General features: G+C 43.9%; 1 protein-coding gene across 1 annotated transcript in view; it reads left to right on the plus strand.

Annotated features, from left to right (window-relative positions):
* Window positions 1-19,966, plus strand: part of dctn2 (dynactin 2 (p50)) — a 35,775-nt gene that overhangs the window by 55 nt on the left and 15,754 nt on the right. Inside the window, exons 1-5 of the mRNA XM_052526450.1 lie at window positions 1-250; window positions 1,066-1,134; window positions 6,830-6,926; window positions 17,767-17,828; window positions 18,725-18,823. The exon at window positions 1-250 is cut by the window's left edge and continues 55 nt beyond it. Coding sequence (XP_052382410.1) covers window positions 215-250; window positions 1,066-1,134; window positions 6,830-6,926; window positions 17,767-17,828; window positions 18,725-18,823 — 363 coding nt within the window. The 5' untranslated portion in view covers window positions 1-214. The remainder of the gene's footprint in view (window positions 251-1,065; window positions 1,135-6,829; window positions 6,927-17,766; window positions 17,829-18,724; window positions 18,824-19,966) is intronic.

The following is a 19,966-nucleotide window of genomic DNA, read 5'->3' on the forward strand; positions in this document are numbered from 1 at the left end:
ATACAGTTATTAAAATACAAAATAAGCGCTTTATGTTAGCGAGTTGTTTGGCTACACAGGGTGAAAGGATCACTTTTTTTTGCTTGTTCATTTAGCTAGCGTTTTGGAAACGGACTAATAACTTTTATCCACAAGGTCCATCGTTATTTCAGGTATCTTTGTCACGTCTAAGGTTTTTTCTGTCTACTCATCCACCGGCCTCGTAACCTCGACAATGGCTGATCCCAAATACGCCAATTTACCTGGAATCGTAAGTGTCCTGTTCGCTGGCTAGTTTAGTTAGCTTGCTGGTTAGTTTAGTTAGCTTGCTGGTTAGTTTAGTTAGCTTGCTGGTTAGTTTAGTTAGCTTGCTGGCTAGTTAAGTTAGCTAGCTGTAGCTTGCTGGCTAGTTAAGTTAGCTAGCCGGCTAGCCAGTGTCTTGCTATAGCTAGTTATCTGTCTCGATGAGGTATTTGTAACATACTCTCTAGTCAAATCAATCACAAGAGGCAGGCTAGCTAGCTTTGCAGGCCTGATATCTAACCAGATAAACTAACAGGATCTATGTTAAGCTAACGCTACAGTTTGCTACAGTAACACGCTACCTCGCTAGCTTTAGTGCATTGAAATAGTCTGCGTTTTAACAAACAATTCAAGCAGCTCTCGTCAAACATATATATAATTAACCAAATAGGATTTGTTTAAACTGCTCATTGTTATAAATCACAGATAGTTACAACTATAGCTATTCTTCCCGACAGCTAATTAGCTATAGCATAACAGAGGCTAATCCAGCCCTGTGATTGAATGGGCGTTGGCCAGCTAACGTTAACATTTCCTATGAGGGGTTGGGTGGGTCCACTCACTGGGTATTGTAAAATTAACAACCATAGTAAAGACACACAGCTAATACGGAAACGTATTTATTATTGTGTCCTTAATGTGTGTACGACTGAGTGACTTGACAAAAAGTACAATCCTCTGAGAAGTTTAAAACTGTATCTGTCGTTAATTTTGCATTAACAAGTAGCCAGCTATGTCCATGTCATTTTGCTGTTATAGAATACGAGTCGTTGTCTTCCACAGGCGTCAAACGAGCCAGATGTGTATGAGACCAGTGACCTGCCAGAAGATGATCAGGCCCAGTTTGAGTCTGTGAGTGAAACATGGAGGGATGGAGGAGAGAAGGGAGGGAGTGTTTGGGGGGGGGGAGAAAAAAAAGTTTGCTGCTGCCTCTTGATCCCAAAACACCAGTCTGTTGCTGATGTGGCTGAGTGTCACATCCTCTCTAAAAACCACTGCGTGATCCAGAGTTGCCCAAGATGTACTCTTAAGGAGCCTACCATTATTCCTTAAAGGACCATGTTATCTTCAGATGTTGACTGGCTCTGGCAGCTAAAACAGCCAAATACTCCATCTAAACCAGCATCAATTCTCAATTGCGATACAGTTTTGGAACGTAAAGCCCTTTACTTTCATATCACATCCAAAATTATTTTATAAACGCTAAATATAAACTTACCGTGAACTGTTTTAAGTGGCTTTATCACAGTTGCAGCTGACAGTTTTTTTTTTTTCCAGTGACAACACGTTTCTGACTTCTTCCGTTACACACTGGTGTTAGGAGCATGTCAGATACCTCATTATCTCAGGTGGTGCCTCTGTCTTCTGTAAACACGCACTGTAACATGGAGAGGACCTGAGCCCTAGGACCATGCCCCAGGACTACCTGACATGATGGCTCCTTGATTTGATTTGAGATATGGCTGTTTGTGAACACTCACCTTATTATTTAACCTTTTTTATTTAACCTGGCAAGTCCAGTTAACAACCAATTCTTATTTGCAATGACTGCCTAACCCGGGCGATGCTGGGCCTAACCCGGGCGATGCTGGGCCTAACCCGGACGATGCTGGGCCTAACCCGGACGATGCTGGGCCAATTGTGCGCCGCCCTATTCAGACTCCCAATTTCGGCCGGTTGTGATGCAGCCTGGAATCGAACCAGGCCTGTAGTGACACCTCTAGCACTGAGATGCAGTGTCTAAGTCGCTGTGCCACTTGGAGCTCAACACGCAACCTTCTGATATGTCCTTATGCTTCCAAAACTGTACCTTATGCGATGCGTGTTAATGTTCAGACCAAGCATCGGGGCTCTTTAACAAAACTCTCCCGTGTAATGGAACTGAACTGAGTGCTGATGAAGGGCTCGATCCACAGATGCAGATCAAGGATTGATTGATTTGCATCTCTGGATCATCGTGCTGTGTATCATGGATCAACTGTGAAGTAGATGCCTACAAGTGACACCACCAATCCTAATAACGTTTTCCCTCCCTCCCTCCCTCCCATGTCCCCTCCCTCCCCGTCGGTCTCGTTTTCCCTCCCATGTCCCCTCCCTCCCCGTCGGTCTCGTTTTTCCTCCCCTCCCTCTCTCCCCACCCCTCCCTCCCTCTGTCGGTCTCGTTTTCCCTCCCATGTCCCCTCCCTCCCCCTGTCGGTCTCGTTTCTCCTCCCCTCCCTCTCTCCCCACCCCTCCCTCCCATGTCCCCTCCCTCTCTCTGTTGGTCTCGTTTTCCCTCCCATGTGCCATCCCTCCCCCTGTCGGTCTCGTTTTTCCTCCCCTCCCTCTCTCCCCACCCCTCCCTCCCTCCTGGGACGCTAGTGTGTACAAGTAAGAGGTTATTTTTCTCTCATATAGTGGAGTTTACCTGCATGGGTTGTGAAATCCTTCCTGTCCCCTTTCCTCTCCTCTCTTCAAATTGTGTTGAAATGACTATCTGCCTACATGATGCGATGATGATGATGTGCCCCATTGCTGCTGTGTGATGTGATGAAGTGTTGTATCCCTTGTTTCACCTGTTGCAAATGTAGCAGCACTATCACCTGACAAGACATTTTAGTTGGTCTAATAATCCTCCCACTTTCATTTTGACATACTCTTGTAGCGCAACTCAAAGGATATTGAATCTACATTGTGTGTGTGTTTCTGTCTGTCTCTCTGTGTGTGTGTGTGTCTCTGTCTGTCTGTCTGTCTCTCTCTCTCTCTCTCTCTCTCTGTGTGTGTGTGTGTGTGTGTGTGTGTCTGTCTGTCTCTCTGTGTGTCTCTCTCTCTCTCTCTCTCTCTGTGTGTCTCTCTCTCTCTGTGTCTCTCTCGCTCGCTCTCTCTGAGGTCGACCGATTATGATTTTTTTTAATACCGATTAATCAGACGATTTTTAAAATGTATTTGTAATAATGACAATTACAACAATACTGAATGAACACTTATTTTAACTTAATATAATACATCAATAAAAATCTATTTAGCATCAAATAAATAATGAAACGTGTTCAATTTGGTTTAAATAATGCAAAAACAAAGTGTTGGAGAAGAAAGTAAAAGTGCAATATGTGCCATGTAAGAAAGCTAACGTTTAAGTTCCTTGCTCAGAACATGAGAACATATGAAAGCTGGTGGTTCCTTTTAACATGAGTCTTCAATATTCCCAGGTAAGAAGTTTTAGGTTGTAGTTATTATAGGGATTATAGGACTATTTCTCTCTATACCATTTGCATTTCATTAACCTTTGACTATTGGATGTTCTTATAGGCACTTTAGTATTGCCAGTGTAACAGTATAGCTTCTGTCCCTCTCCTCGCTCCTCCCTGGGCTGGAACCAGGAACACAACGACAACAGCCACCCTCGAAGCAGCGTTACCCATGCAGAGCAAGGGGAACAACTACTCCAAGTCTCAGAGCGAGTGACGTTTGAAATGCTATTAGCGCGCACCCCGCTAACTAGCTAGCCATTTCACATCACATCGTTACACCAGCCTAATCTCGGGAGTTGATAGGCTTGAAGTCAAACAGCGGAGCTGCTGGCAAAATGCACGAAAGTGCTGTTTGAATGAATGCTTATGAGCCTGCTGGTGCCTACCATCGCGCAGGCTGTTCTAACAAAAATTAGACTTAATTATAATAAACACACACAAATATGAGGTCATTAATATGGTCGAATCCGGAAACTATCATCTCGAAAACAAAACATTTATTCTTTCAGTGAAAATACGGAACCGTTCGGTATTTTATCTAACGGGTGGCATCCGTCAGTCTAAATATTACTGTTACATTGCACAACCTTCAATGTTATGTCATAATTACGTAAAATTCTGGCAAATTAGTTCGCAAAGAGCCAGGCGGCCCAAACTGTTGCATATACCCTGACTTTGCGTGCAATGAACGCAAGAGAAGTGACACAATTTCACCTAGTTAATATTGCCTGCTAACCTGGATTTCTTTTAACTAAATATGCAGGTTTAAAAATATATACTTGTGTATTGATTTTAAGAAAGGCATTGGTGTTTATGGTTAGATAGATACACGTTGGAGCAACGACAGTCCTTTTTCGCGAATGCGCACTGCATCGATTATATACAACGCAGGACACGCTAGATAAACTAGTAATATCATCACCCATGTGTAGTTAACTAGTGATTATGATTGATTGTTTTTTTTTATAAGATAAGTTTATTGCTAGCTAGCGACTTACCTTGGCTTCTTACTGCATTCGCGTAACAGGCAGGATCCTCGTGGAGTGCAATGGGAGGAGGTGGCAGAGCGCTGGACTAGTTAACTGTAAGGTTGCAAGATTGAATCCTCGAGTTGGCACGGTTCAAATCTGTCGTCGTTCTGCCCCTGAACAGGCAGTTAACCCACTGTTCCCAGGCCGTCATTGAAAATAAGAACGTGTTCTTTAACTGACTTGCCTCGTTAAATGAAGATTAAATAGGTGTAGAAAAGAAATCGGTCAAATTGGTGTCCAAAAAAATGATTTCCGATTTGTTATGAAAACTTGAAATCGGCCATTCTGATTAATCGGTCGACCTCTAGTCTCTTTGTGTGTCTGTCTGTCTGTCTGTCTGGTTGAGAAGACAGTTCTGTTACTGTGTATGTGTTCTAACATCCCTTTCCCCTAACTCTACTCTAGCTACTGGTATACATGCTAACAGAAGCTAACTAACTAACTAACTAGCCATCTTTACTAACTCTACTTTGCTAGCAATACAAACACTGGGATCAGTACTGCAACACACCTTGACATTGTATGTCTCATCAAATCAGGTCTAAGCTGTCTTCTTTCTTACCATCTCACTCAGACATGGGTTTTCCTCTGCCAATCCCCTCGTTCCACACACTGCATAATGCTAACAATACCAGAGAATTAGACAAGAGGCTTGAGTTAAGAGCTCAGGGCCTATCATACAAAAGATATCAGATATTTACAATGTATTCACAGTCACACACAGGATATAAAATGCATATTTTAGGCCTACCCCACCTGTGTGTATAATATTGATATGTGATGTCAGCAGTTGATACATCACCATAGACCAGGGGTGTCAATCTCATTTTGCCCCAGGGTCCTAATCCGCTTTTCAATGAGGTCTGGAGGGCTGCACTGAAAATGAGCTATATTTTATCGCTGTGGAAAATGTGCCTAAAGATGATGGGTCTAAGAGAGCGAGAAAGAACAGAGACGTCGTAATGATCAGAGAGTCGGTCTCCTAGTGAGTGAATGTCTCCGGTGTCAGCAACAGTCTGCCTCAGAACACTGGACTCGTTCATCTCCCCTGGCAGACTGCTGCTGTGCATGGCATGTGATAACCACATTAATCTGTTTCTCTTTCTCCCTCCCCTCTTTGTCTCCCTGTGCTCTTTCTCTAACTCCCCATTGGGAACCCAAGGAGCTGGTAAGAGCTTCACTGACTAACAGACTGACTCCCTTCCTACTCCTAACATGTCTGTTTTGACTGTCTGTCTGGACTGTCACTACTGTCTGTGTCAGTGGTTATTGATTGTTCCCGTTTTGATTCATGTGAATAAATCATTTTGGAGCTTAGACACATTGACGACATCATCCCTCACCCTAGTGCACAGTTCCCTGATGCTCGTCAGAATGATGCTTTTCTCAGAATCACTGATTTTTAAGGGAATCTGTTTCCTCAAATGAGCAGATGGAGAAAGCCATGGATTTATAATTGACTGAAGCAGCTAACTAGCTCATAGAGATTATGTAGAAGTCACAGGACCGGAGAAACTCTGAAACACTAGTTTATATAGTCTACATATCTAGAGCATCTTTCATCAGTCAGCTGTGCAAGAGGGAGGTAACTTTCTCATGTAGAGCAGTGATTGGTCCCTAACTCCCAGGTCTTCTGGTAACTAGGCAATGCTGACTTTTCATTCACATTGTGTTGTCACAATACAACCCCTTTACACAGTTAGTGGTGTTTTCCGTTGCATTTGTCACCAAAGAGCTCATTTCAAGATAATTGTGGATTCTGCGGAACCATTCGGTGCTCAAGATTCAGAACTTTTTTCTTTTTTTTTTCTTTCTTGATCGAATATTACATCGACTGTCTTTGTTTTCCCTCTTGGAATAGACCCCCCCCCACCACCTCCTGATTACAGATCCATTTCAATCTGTGTGTGTGTGTTCTGGTGTTGGTTGGCGTCTCACATGGGCCCTCTCTCACACTGTAGATGAAGTTGATGTCTCACTCATTGGATTGTATCTAATTGACTGATTTTTAACAACGTCTACTGTGTGAGAGAGTTTGTTCATCGATCCATACAGGTATTCTGATATATAAGGGACTAGGTTCCCAGGTGGTATTGAATCAGCCAGTGTGACACAGAACCCATGGAGAGAGAAGATTGGCACAAATCCCCATCAATCATCAAATCTGATCTCCTTTTAAACTATTTTGACCTACGTATACTTTTCAGCTCTTTCATTTCCAATCCATTTGTCCTGGTTTTGACCAAGTCTCCTGTGGTGTCTCGTTATTCTTGATGTCTCTCACAGGAAGAGCTGTGCAGTGACAGCGTGGAGAGGATCGTGGTCAACCCCAACGCAGCCTACGACAAGTTCAAGGACAAGAGGGTCAGCACTAAAGGCCTCGGTTAGTATACCTTCAAACGGCTGTATCTCAGTGAGTCGGGGCTGGGCCGTACCCCAGTGAGTCGGGGCCGGGCCGTACCCCAGTGAGTCTTCCGGTGCCTTCTCAACCATATTGGGGGAGAAGGTCCAAGGTCTCTCTGCTCAGACCTTATCCAGTGCATGAGGTGGGGAAGAGAGGAAGTAAGGAGTTGAGAAAGCGCAGGAGTTCGTCCTTGACTCAAATTAAATGTATTTATAAAGCCCTTTTTACATCAGCAGATGACCATGTGACCTCACCAGGAGGAACTCTGGGACTTTTCCCTGGTCGTCACGTCATGTAGCCATAGACGTGAGGCATTTCCTGAATTGGTGACAAACTAGAGATGAAACGGTTATGAAAATTTCACATCACGATTATAGTGAACAAAAATGATCCCGGTTATCAGTATTATCACGGTGACGTTGAACCGTGCTGGAAATGTTAAAGAAGTACTGATCCACTGAAATCATATTGAAAACAAACAAATACAATTAGCAGCACGATGTAGTTTTTTTGTGTGCAGAAACATTAAAATAATAACATTTAACGTTAAAGATGGCGCCATGTGACCATGAGGTAACTGTTTCCCGAGTGCAGGATGAACACAACCTTCAGTAAGCAAATCACATGTCCATAGAAAAGCAACACACAAGTAAAGCAATGTGGATGTGAGAACAATACAACCATATGTAAACACATCCAATACAACCATATATAAACACATCCAATACAACCATATGTAAACACATCCAATACAACCATATGTAAATACAACCATATGTAAACACATCCAATACAACCATATGTAAACACATCCAATACAACCATATGTAAACACATCCAATACAACCATATGTAAACACATCCAATACAACCATATGTAAACACATCCAATACAACCATATGTAAACACATCCAATACAACCATAAACACATCCAATACAACACATAATAAACCATATCAAACATCCACAATACACATCCATATGTAAACACATCCAATACAACAATAAACAACCATATGTAAACACATCCAATACAACCATATGTAAACACATCCAATACAACCATATGTAAACACATCCAATACAACCATATGTAAACACATCCAATACAACCATATGTAAACACATCCAAATACAACCATATGTAAACACATCCAATACAACCATATGTAAACACATCCAATACAACCATATGTAAACACATCCAATACAACCATATGTAAACACATCCAATACAACCATATGTAAACACATCCAATACAACCATATGTAAACACATCCATATGTAAACACATCCATATGTAAACACATCCAATACAACCATATGTAAACACATCCAATACAACCATATGTAAACACATCCAATACAACCATATGTAAACACATCCAATACAACCATATGTAAACAACATCACATCCAATACAACCATAAACACATGTAAACACATCCAATACAACCATATGTAAACACATCCAATACAACCATATGTAAACACACATCCAATACAACCAATACAAATACAACACATCCAATACAACCATATGTAAACACATCCAATAAACACATCCAATACAACCATATACAACATCATATGTAAACACATCCAATACAACACATCCAATACAACCATATGTAAACACATCCAATACAACACATCCAATACAACCATATGTAAACACATCCAATACAACACATCCAATACAACCATATGTAAACACATCCAATACAACACATCCAATACAACCATATGTAAACACATCCAATACAACACATCCAATACAACCATATGTAAACACATCCAATACAACCATATGTAAACACATCCAATACAACACATCCAATACAACCATATGTAAACACATCCAATACAACACATCCAATACAACCATATGTAAACACATCCAATACAACACATCCAATACAACCATATGTAAACACATCCAATACAACCATATGTAAACACATCCAATACAACCATATGTAAACACATCCAATACAACCATATGTAAACACATCCAATACAACCATATGTAAACACATCCAATACAACCATATGTAAACACATCCAATACAACCATATGTAAACACATCCAATACAACCATATGTAAACACATCCAATACAACCATATGTAAACACATCCAATACAACCATATGTAAACACATCCAATACAACCATATGTAAACACATCCAATACAACCATATGTAAACACATCCAATACAACCATATGTAAACACATCCAATACAACACATCCAATACAACCATATGTAAACACATCCAATACAACACATCCAATACAACCATATGTAAACACATCCAATACAACACATCCAATACAACCATATGTAAACACATCCAATACAACACATCCAATACAACCATATGTAAACACATCCAATACAACACATCCAATACAACCATATGTAAACACATCCAATACAACCATAATGTAAACACATCCAATACAACACATCCAATACAACCATATGTAAACACAATACAACCATCCAATGTAAACACATCCAATACAACCATCACATACAACCATATGTAAACACATCCAATACAACCATATGTAAACACATCCAATACAACATATGTAAACACATCCAATACAACCATATGTAAACACAATACAACCATAATACAACCATATGTAAACACATCCAATACAACACATCCAATACAACCATATGTAAACACCAATACAACCATATGTAAACACATCCAATACAACCATATGTAAACACATCCAATACAACCATATGTAAACACATCCAATACAACCATATGTAAACACATCCAATACAACACATCCAATACAACCATATGTAAACACATCCAATACAACACATCCAATACAACCATATGTAAACACATCCAATACAACACATCCAATACAACCATATGTAAACACGTCCAATACAACCATATGTAAACACATCCAATACAACACATCCAATACAACCATATGTCCAATAATACAACCATATGTAAACACGTAAACCAATACAACCATATACAACCATATGTAAACACGTCCAATACAACCATATGTAAACACGTAAACACATCCAATACAACACATAATACAACCATATGTAAACACGTCCAATACAACCACATCCAATACAACCATATGTAAACACATCCAATACAACCATATGTAAACACAATACAACCATATGTAAACACATCCAATACAACCATATGTAAACACAATACAACCATATGTAAACACATCCAATACAACCATATGTAAACCAATACAACCATATGTAAACACATACAACACATCCAATACAACCATATGTCCAATACAACCATATGTAAACACATCCAATACAACCATATGTAAACACATCCAATACAACCATATGTAAACACATCCAATACAGCCATATGTAAACACATCCAATACAACCATATGTAAACACATCCAATACAACCATATGTAAACACGTCCAATACAACCATATGTAAACACGTCCAATACAACCATATGTAAACACGTCCAATACAACCATATGTAAACACGTCCAATACAACCATATGTAAACACGTCCAATACAACCATATGTAAACACGTCCAATACAACCATATGTAAACACGTCCAATACAACCATATGTAAACACGTCCAATACAACCATATGTAAACACGTCCAATACAACCATATGTAAACACGTCCAATACAACAATATATAAACACATCCAATACAACCATATATGTAAACACGTAAACCAATACAACCATATGTAAACACGTCCAATACAACCATATGTAAACACGTATGTAAACACCAATACAACCATATGTAAACGCGTCCAATACAACCATATGTAAACGCGTCCAATACAACCATATGTAAACGCGTCCAATACAACCATATGTAAACACGTCCAATACAACCATATGTAAACACGTCCAATACAACCATATGTAAACACGTCCAATACAACCATATGTAAACACGTACCAATACAAACACATAATACAACCATATGTAAACACGTCCAATACAACCATATGTAAACACGTCCAATACAACCATATGTAAACACGTCCAATACAACCAATAAACACGTCCAATACAACCATATGTAAACACGCCCAATACAACCATATGTAAACACGTCCAATACAACCATATGTAAACACGTACAACCATATGTAAACAAATACAACCATATGTAAACACGTCCAATACAACCATATGTAAACACGTAAACCAATACAACCATATGTAAACACGTCCAATACAACCATATGTAAACACGTACAACCAATAAACAACCATATGTAAACACGTCCAATACAACCATATGTAAACACGTCCAATACAACCAATAAACAAATACAACCATATGTAAACACGTCCAATACAACCATATGTAAACACGTCCAATACAACCAATACAACCATATGTAAACACGCCCAATACAACCATATGTAAACGCGTCCAATACAACCATATGTAAACACGTCCAATACAACCATATGTAAACGCGTCCAATACAACCATATGTAAACGCGTCCAATACAACCATATGTAAACGCGTCCAATACAACCATATGTAAACGCGTCCAATACAACCATATGTAAACGCGTCCAATACAACCATATGTAAACGCGTCCAATACAACCATATGTAAACGCGTCCAATACAACCATATGTAAACGCGTCCAATGAACATCACTGATTCTGTCTGTTCATACATCCTGTATGTATGTATTTTTGTTCACTTGAGATTGAAATGTAAAAATGTCAGCATATTTACTTTGTCTGGTTGAAGCAGTGATCTGCGAGGGGAGACGATGTGCTGGTTGCTAGGATGCACAAAAGCTTCCTGGCAACGTGAGGCAGCTCTGATGCAGAGCCCCTTCCACCATACCAGTGGATCCTCTTCTGCTGGAATGGGAGGCAGAGATGGGTAGACCTTGATATCTTCTTTCACTCTGTCTTCTGGGGAGGTCGGAATCTGACCCTCGTCACCTCTCTGATGCCTTGTCGAGGTAATCTCTCTCAGCAACCCAGCCAGGCTTTTCCCTTCCGATGCCGCTGTGGGGGTGTTGGTGCATCGTGGTTCTTCTCTGACTTGTGCAGCTGTCAGCTTCAAGGCCTCCTGGACACAGCTGCCAGCTTCAAGGCCTCCTGGACGCAGCTGCCAGCTTCAAGGCCTCCTGGACGCAGCTGCCAGCTTCAAGGCCTCCTGGACGCAGCTGCCAGCTTCAAGGCCTCCTGGACGCAGCTGCCAGCTTCAAGGCCTCCTGGACGCAGCTGCCAGCTTCAAGCCTCCTGCCAGCTTCAAGGCCTCCTGGACGCAGCTGCCAGCTTCAAGGCCTCCTGGACGCAGCTGCCAGCTTCAAGGCCTCCTGGACGCAGCTGCCAGCTTCAAGGCCTCCTGGACGCAGCTGCCAGCTTCAAGGCCTCCTGGACGCAGCTGCCAGCTTCAAGGCCTCCTGGACGCAGCTGCCAGCTTCAAGGCCTCCTGGACGCAGCTGCCAGCTTCAAGGCCTCCTGGACGCAGCTGCCAGCTTCAAGGCCTCCTGGACGCAGCTGCCAGCTTCAAGGCCTCCTGGACGCAGCTGCCAGCTTCAAGGCCTCCTGGACGCAGCTGTCAGTGTCAACTTTTTCAGGCTCATCTAAGAAGCTTATTTTGAAGCGGGGGGTCAATGAAACAAGCCGTGTGCATGACTCTCTTTGTATCTGTTGTTAAGGTCTTCTCTCATGACCCTTTTCATCTCCCCGGTCAGGGATGGCTCTGTATCATCTCCCCGGTCAGGGATGGCTCTGTATCATCTCCCCGGTCAGGGATGGCTCTGTATCATCTCCCCGGTCAGGGATGGCTCTGTATCATCTCCCCGGTCAGGGATGGCTCTGTATCATCTCCCCGGTCAGGGATGGCTCTGTATCATCTCCCCGGTCAGGGATGGCTCTGTATCATCTCCCCGGTCAGGGATGGCTCTGTATCATCTCCCCGGTCAGGGATGGCTCTGTATCATCTCCCCGGTCAGGGATGGCTCTGTATCATCTCCCCGGTCAGGGATGGCTCTGTATCATCTCCCCGGTCAGGGATGGCTCCGTATCATCTCCCCGGTCAGGGATGGCTCCGTATCATCTCCCCGGTCAGGGATGGCTCCGTATCATCTCCCCGGTCAGGGATGGCTCCGTATCATCTCCCCGGTCAGGGATGGCTCCGTATCATCTCCCCGGTCAGGGATGGCTCCGTATCATCCCCCCGGTCAGGGATGGCTCCGTATCATCTCCTTGGTCAGGGATGGCTCCGTATCATCCCCCTGGTCAGGGATGGCTCCGTATCATCTCCCTGGTCAGGGATGGCTCCGTATCATCTCCCTGGTCAGGGATGGCTCCGTATCATCTCCCTGGTCAGGGATGGCTCCGTATCATCTCCCTGGTCAGGGATGGCTCCGTATCATCTCCCTGGTCAGGGATGGCTCCGTATCATCTCCCTGGTCAGGGATGGCTCCGTATCATCTCCCCGGTCAGGGATGGCTCCGTATCATCTCCCCGGTCAGGGATGGCTCCGTATCATCTCCCCGGTCAGGGATGGCTCCGTATCATCTCCCCGGTCAGGGATGGCTCCGTATCATCTCCCCGGTCAGGGATGGCTCCGTATCATCTCCCCGGTCAGGGATGGCTCCGTATCATCCCCCCGGTCAGGGATGGCTCCGTATCATCCCCCCGGTCAGGGATGGCTCCGTATCCTTTTCCACCAGAACATCACGGGTGACGTGGTCCAGGACAGGGCTGATGGCTGACAGTGTCTCTGAGGCAAGTGCATCTATAAACTTTCTCAGAGGTTCAAGGAGCTGGCACAGTTGCTCCATGACACTTATGTCGGCATCCATTGGTCATCAGATGCCATGTTCCTCTTTCTCCAGCCAGTGTCGCACAAACTGTCTGCTGGTGGCTGAGGAAACGCTCAAGCATCTTGTGTGTAGATCTTCATCGGGTCACCACATCATGGATCAAAGCCTTCTATGGCATGTTGAGGGCAGCTTGCTTTTTCCTCGCAGTTCTCTCCTTCTCTTCCTGCTCCGTGAGAAGCCTTGGACCAGATGACGACAGGCCTTGACTGCTGTGTCAACTCTCTGAATTTTTCAGAGCCTTTGAGATGGCCAGGTTCAAATGATGGGTCAAAGCAGCCAAAGCCACAGATCTGGGACCTGTTCTAAAGCCTTGATCGTGTTTGTTGTGTTGTCTGTGGTTATACAGACCAGGTCTTTCTTGTTGATCTCCCCACTCTTCCAGCATATTCTCAAAAACCTCTCTGATGTTGTGAGCCGAGTGATCTTCTGGGAAGAACTGTGTTTCCAGGCAGTTTGATTCCAGTTACCATTCTGGGGTGAGGTAATGGATAGTGAAGCTGATGTACGGTTGAACCACCCCCTGCTTTCATTGGTCCAGAGGTCAGTAGTTGCAGCACACCATGTGCCTTGAGCGAAACATTTTCCAACATCAGCTTTAACCTGGTTGTACAGGTTTGGGATTTCAGTCTTGGAAAATAATGTTTGTGATGACACTTTGTAGTGAGGCACGGCAACCTTAATCAGCCTCAGAAAGCCAGGCCTCTCAACAATGTGAAATGGCATCATGTCCTTTTGCAATGTAATATGAAATGGGTACAGTGAGGTCTTGAGCATGTTTTGATGTGGGTGTATTAACAGCCTGCCTTTTTAAATGATGGCTGGAGTGTCTGTCACAACTGTAGATGAGGACAGACCAGTAGCATCACTGGGTTTGCCTGCTGCACGCCCATCTCTGTAAACAAGGAAATGGCTCATGTATTACTATTATCACACACTATCTTCTGTGTTGCATTTGAGTATATGCAATGATCCCATGCACAATTGACATAAATACAAATGAGTCTTAAGAAGACAGTAATTGCAATGAGCCCAACAATTGACATAAATACGGGAGTCTTGTACGGGGGGTGGAGTCTTGTACGGGGGGTGGAGTCTATAGTGTTTCTCCTGTTGAAACACTTTTTACAACCAAGTCGACTGCCGGATTTTAAATGAACAAAATATGTTGGTTGGGTGACTAAACTACATAACGTCTTATCGTGTGCAATGGTAGGCAATTTTTAACTATGTTTTTTGTCTGATAAAGTTAATTGCATCCGCCGTGGAGCCCAGTTTCATAATATGACCATATTTCCCAGCTGCTTGTCGTCGTTTTGAAGTAGTCACGAATAAACAGGCCTTATTTTAGGGTATTTTTCACCCTGCCAGCTCCTATTAGTTCTATTGAGCGCCGTGGCAACAACTCGCCTTCTGAACGTTCTATTCCCAGCTTATTGTTCGACGTCACAATGCCTGTTTCGCTATTGTTGGTAACGAGACCTGCTCACTTTGTTTATGGTTCAAATGTAAACAACAACAAAATTACTCATGGAACTCTGAGGTCGTTCCATTGTTTCCTATATAGGGGAAATAGAGGCAAGTCTGTCTATTTCGCCAAATATTTTGCAATGTGTATATTTAGATTTTTTCTTTTTTAAGTCAGACACCATTTTAATCATGAGAATCTCCTCTTTCTAATTCTGTGAGTCTGGGCAACGAGCTCGTTTTTCATCGATCATTAGACCAGAAATAGTCAGACATTTTCATTTTCCCCCCTACTTTATAATATATAATAATAATATAATAATAATATATGCCATTTAGCAGACGCTTTTATCCAAAGCGACTTACAGTCATGTGTGCATACATTCTACGTATGGGTGGTCCCGGGAATCGAACCCACTACCCTGGCGTTACAAGCGCCATGCTCTACCAACTGAGCTACAGAAGGACCACTTTCTCATGCAGCCATAAGCACAGTTGACACCATCGATGTGCGGATGCTACTTTCTACACAAGTAGTTTTTTTTTCTTCCCAGTTTCGTCTGACGAACAGATTGTATTGGTAAAATTAAAAGGCATACATGTGCCTTTAGGCCAAATGGAATTCTAAGCATCACCCCAGTGAAAACAGGCTCAGCCAACGTTCCATTCCATTAATTTGCTATGGGCTCGCTCTAGTGTTCCAGCTTAGCCAACGTTCCATTCCATTCATTTGCTATGGGCTCGCTCTAGTGTTCCAGCTCAGCCAACGTTCCATTCCATTCATTTGCTATGGGCTCGCTCTAGTGTTCCAGCTCAGCCAACGTTCCATTCCATTCATTTGCTATGGGCTCGCTCTAGTGTTCCAGCTTAGCCAACGTTCCATTCCATTCAATTGCTATGGGCTCGCTCTAGTGTTCCAGCTCAGCCAACGTTCCATTCCATTCATTTGCTATGGGTTCGCTCTAGTGTTCCAGCTCAGCCAACGTTCCATTCCATTCATTTGCTATGGGCTCGCTCTAGTGTTCCAGCTCAGCCAACGTTCCATTCCATTCATTTGCTATGGGTTCGCTCTAGTGTTCCAGCTCAGCCAACGTTCCATTCCATTCATTTGCTATGGGCTCGCTCTAGTGTTCCAGCTCAGCCAACGTTCCATTCCATTCATTTGCTATGGACTCGCTCTAGTGTTCCAGCTCAGCCAACGTTCCATTCCATTAATTTGCTATGGGCTCGCTCTAGTGTTCCAGCTCAGCCAACGTTCCATTCCATTCATTTGCTATGGACTCGCTCTAGTGTTCCAGCTCAGCCAACGTTCCATTCCATTCATTTGCTATGGACTCGCTCTAGTGTTCCAGCTCAGCCAACGTTCCATTCCATTCATTTGCTATGGACTCGCTCTAGTGTTCCAGCTCAGCCAACGTTCCATTCCATTCATTTGCTATGGGCTCGCTCTAGTGTTCCAGCTCAGCCAACGTTCCATTCCATTCATTTGCTATGGACTCGCTCTAGTGTTCCAGCTCAGCCAACGTTCCATTCCATTCATTTGCTATGGACTCGCTCTAGTGTTCCAGCTCAGCCAACGTTCCATTCCATTCATTTGCTATGGACTCGCTCTAGTGTTCCAGCTCAGCCAACGTTCCATTCCATTCATTTGCTATGGGCTCGCTCTAGTGTTCCAGCTCAGCCAACGTTCTTTTGCTGTTTTTCAGCCTTAGGTGAGTTTTGAATGGTTCTATTGTCCAGCCTAGCAATGGGTGAATAGAGTCTGAAGACACACGACGCACACAGCAGCAGAACAACATGTGGCGTTTTTATTAGAGTAGGTAACACTGAAAAGCTTCGGTTTACATTATCAACAAGATATTAGCAAAGTTAGACAGACAAACCTTGACATTTTCCACCATCCCGAAGTCCCCACATCATGCATTGAGCTAAAAGTTAACTTACCTTGCATACCCTATAAGGTAATGGGTAGGTAGGTGGTGGTCACAAAGAGGACTCGAGATTTTGAATTGTTGCCCGCTTTTGCTGCGATTTAAAAAAAACAATGTTGCATGTTCTGCAGACAAGGTGACCATCTTCGATTTGAAGTTTCCCTCAGCACTCTTGTAAAACCCAAAATACGAGCACACTTCAGATTTGGTCCTCTTAGAAGGCTGAAAAATCTCCCGAGCGCTGTCACTGCCTCCCGCCATGTTTTCACACAAAACAAAACCCACGTTGCTGCGCCTGCGTTAGACTGACGCTAACTTTGGTTGCTGCTGGACGGTATTTCCCGTGAGTTTTTCAAACCGCGGTAATCAAACACGGTTTCAATGATAATTAACATTTGAAACGGTAATAATAACCGTCTGGAATTTTACCGTGGTTTTATCGTGAAACCGGTAACCGTTTCATCCCAAAACCATCATCTAATATTCTTGTCTTTCCTCTGATGAATGTGTTTTCTCTCTCAGACTTCTCAGATCGTATCAGTAAGAACAAAAGAGTGGGCTATGAGTCGGGAGAATATGAGATTGTGAGTAGATGCTGCTGCTGTTGCTGCAATATTTCATATTGATTATTGTTCTATAAATAGTACCATTTGATTCTGTTGGGACACATAAACCATCTCTGTGAAATCCATCACAAGACCTATTACGTGCCCATTTGAATCATGTGGATAATGATTCAGCTGTCTATTTGAATCATGTGGATAATGATTCAGCTGTCTATTTGAATCATGTGGATAATGATTCAGCTGTCTATTTGAATCGTGTGGATAATGATTCAGCTGTCTATTTGAATCGTGTGGATAATGATTCAGCTGTCTATTTGAATCATGTGGATAATGATTCAGCTGTCTATTTGAATCGTGTGGATAATGATTCAGCTGTCTATTTGAATCTTGTGGATAATGATTCAGCTGTCTATTTGAATCATGTGGATAATGATTCAGCTGTCTATATTTGAATCTTGTGGATAATGATTCAGCTGTCTATATTTGAATCTTGTGGATAATGATTCAGCTGTCTATATTTGAATCTTGTGGATAATGATTCAGCTGTCTTATTTGAATCTTGTGGATAATGATTCAGCTGTCTTATTTGAATCATGTGGATAATGATTCAGCTGTCTTATTTGAATCTTGTGGATAATGATTCAGCTGTCTTATTTGAATCTTGTGGATAATGATTCAGCTGTCTATTTGAATCTTGTGGATAATGATTCAGCTGTCTATTTGAATCATGTGGATAATGATTCAGCTGTCTTATTTGAATCTTGTGGATAATGATTCAGCTGTCTATTTGAATCTTGTGGATAATGATTCAGCTGTCTTATTTGAATCTTGTGGATAATGATTCAGCTGTCTGTTCTGACGCTTCAGTGTATGTTAACTCTGTTTTCTTCCCTTCTCTCTCCATGCCTGTCTAGTTGGCGGAGGGCTGTGGGGTGAAGGAAACCCCCCAGCAGAAGTACCAGCGGCTGGTTCATGAGATCCAGGAACTCAGTCAGGAGGTGGAGACCATCCAGGTAAAACCCCAAAACCGCCCGGGATCAGACAGGCAGTGCCAAACAACCCCTACGCCCTAAACCACCCGGGTCAGACAGGCGGTGCCAAACAACCCCTACGCCCTAAACCACCCGGGTCAGACAGGCGGTGCCAAACAACCCCTACACCCTAAACCACCCGGGTCAGACAGGCGGTGCCAAACAACCCCTACACCCTAAACCACCCGGGTCAGACAGACTGTGCCAAATAACCCCAACACCCTAAACTGCCCGGGTCAAACAGGCGATGCCAAACAACCCCTACGCCCTAAACCACCCGGGTCAGACAGGCGGTGCCAAACAACCCCTATACCGCCCGGGTCAGACACTGTGCCAAGTAACCCCTACACCCTAAACCGCCTGGGTCAGACAGACTGTGCCAAATAACCCCAACACCCTAAACTGCCCGGGTCAGACAGACTGTGCCAAACAACCCCGACACCCTAAACCACCCGGGTCAGACAGGCGATGCCAAACAACCAGTACGCCCTAAACCACCTGGGTCAGACACTGTGCCAAACAACCCCTACACCCTAAACCGGCCGGGTCAGACAAATACTCCCAAAACCCTAGCGTTAGCCCCCTAGCCCTAGCGTTAGCCCCTTAACCCCTAGTGTTAGCCCCCTACGCCTTAGCGTCAGCCCCCTACCCCTAGCGTCAGCCCCCTACGCCCTAGCGCCCCAACGCCCTAGCGTTAGCCCCCTACGCCCTAGCGTTAGCCCCCTACGCCCTAGTGTTAACCCCTTACGCCCTAGCGTTAGCCCTTTACGCCCTAGCGTTAGCCCCTAGCCCCTACGCCTAGCGTTAGCCCCCACGCCCTAGCGTTAGCCCCCGCCCTAGCGCCCCCTACGCCTAGCGTTAGCCCCCTACGCCCTAGCGTTAGCCCCCAACGCCCTAGCGTTAGCCCCCAACGCCCTAGCGTCGTTAGCCCCCTACGCCCTAGCGTTAGCCCCTACGCCCTAGCCCCCAGGCCCTACACCCTAGCGTTAGCCCCCAGGCCCTACACCCTAGCGTTAGCCCCCAACGCCCTAGCGTTAGCCCCCAACGCCCTAGCGTTAGCCCCCAACGCCCTAGCGTTAGCCCCCAACGCCCTAGCGTTAGCCCCCAACGCCCTAGCGTTAGCCC

The sequence above is a fragment of the Oncorhynchus keta genome, chromosome 10 (genome assembly GCF_023373465.1).
Source record: "Oncorhynchus keta strain PuntledgeMale-10-30-2019 chromosome 10, Oket_V2, whole genome shotgun sequence".
Lineage (NCBI taxonomy): Eukaryota > Metazoa > Chordata > Actinopteri > Salmoniformes > Salmonidae > Oncorhynchus > Oncorhynchus keta.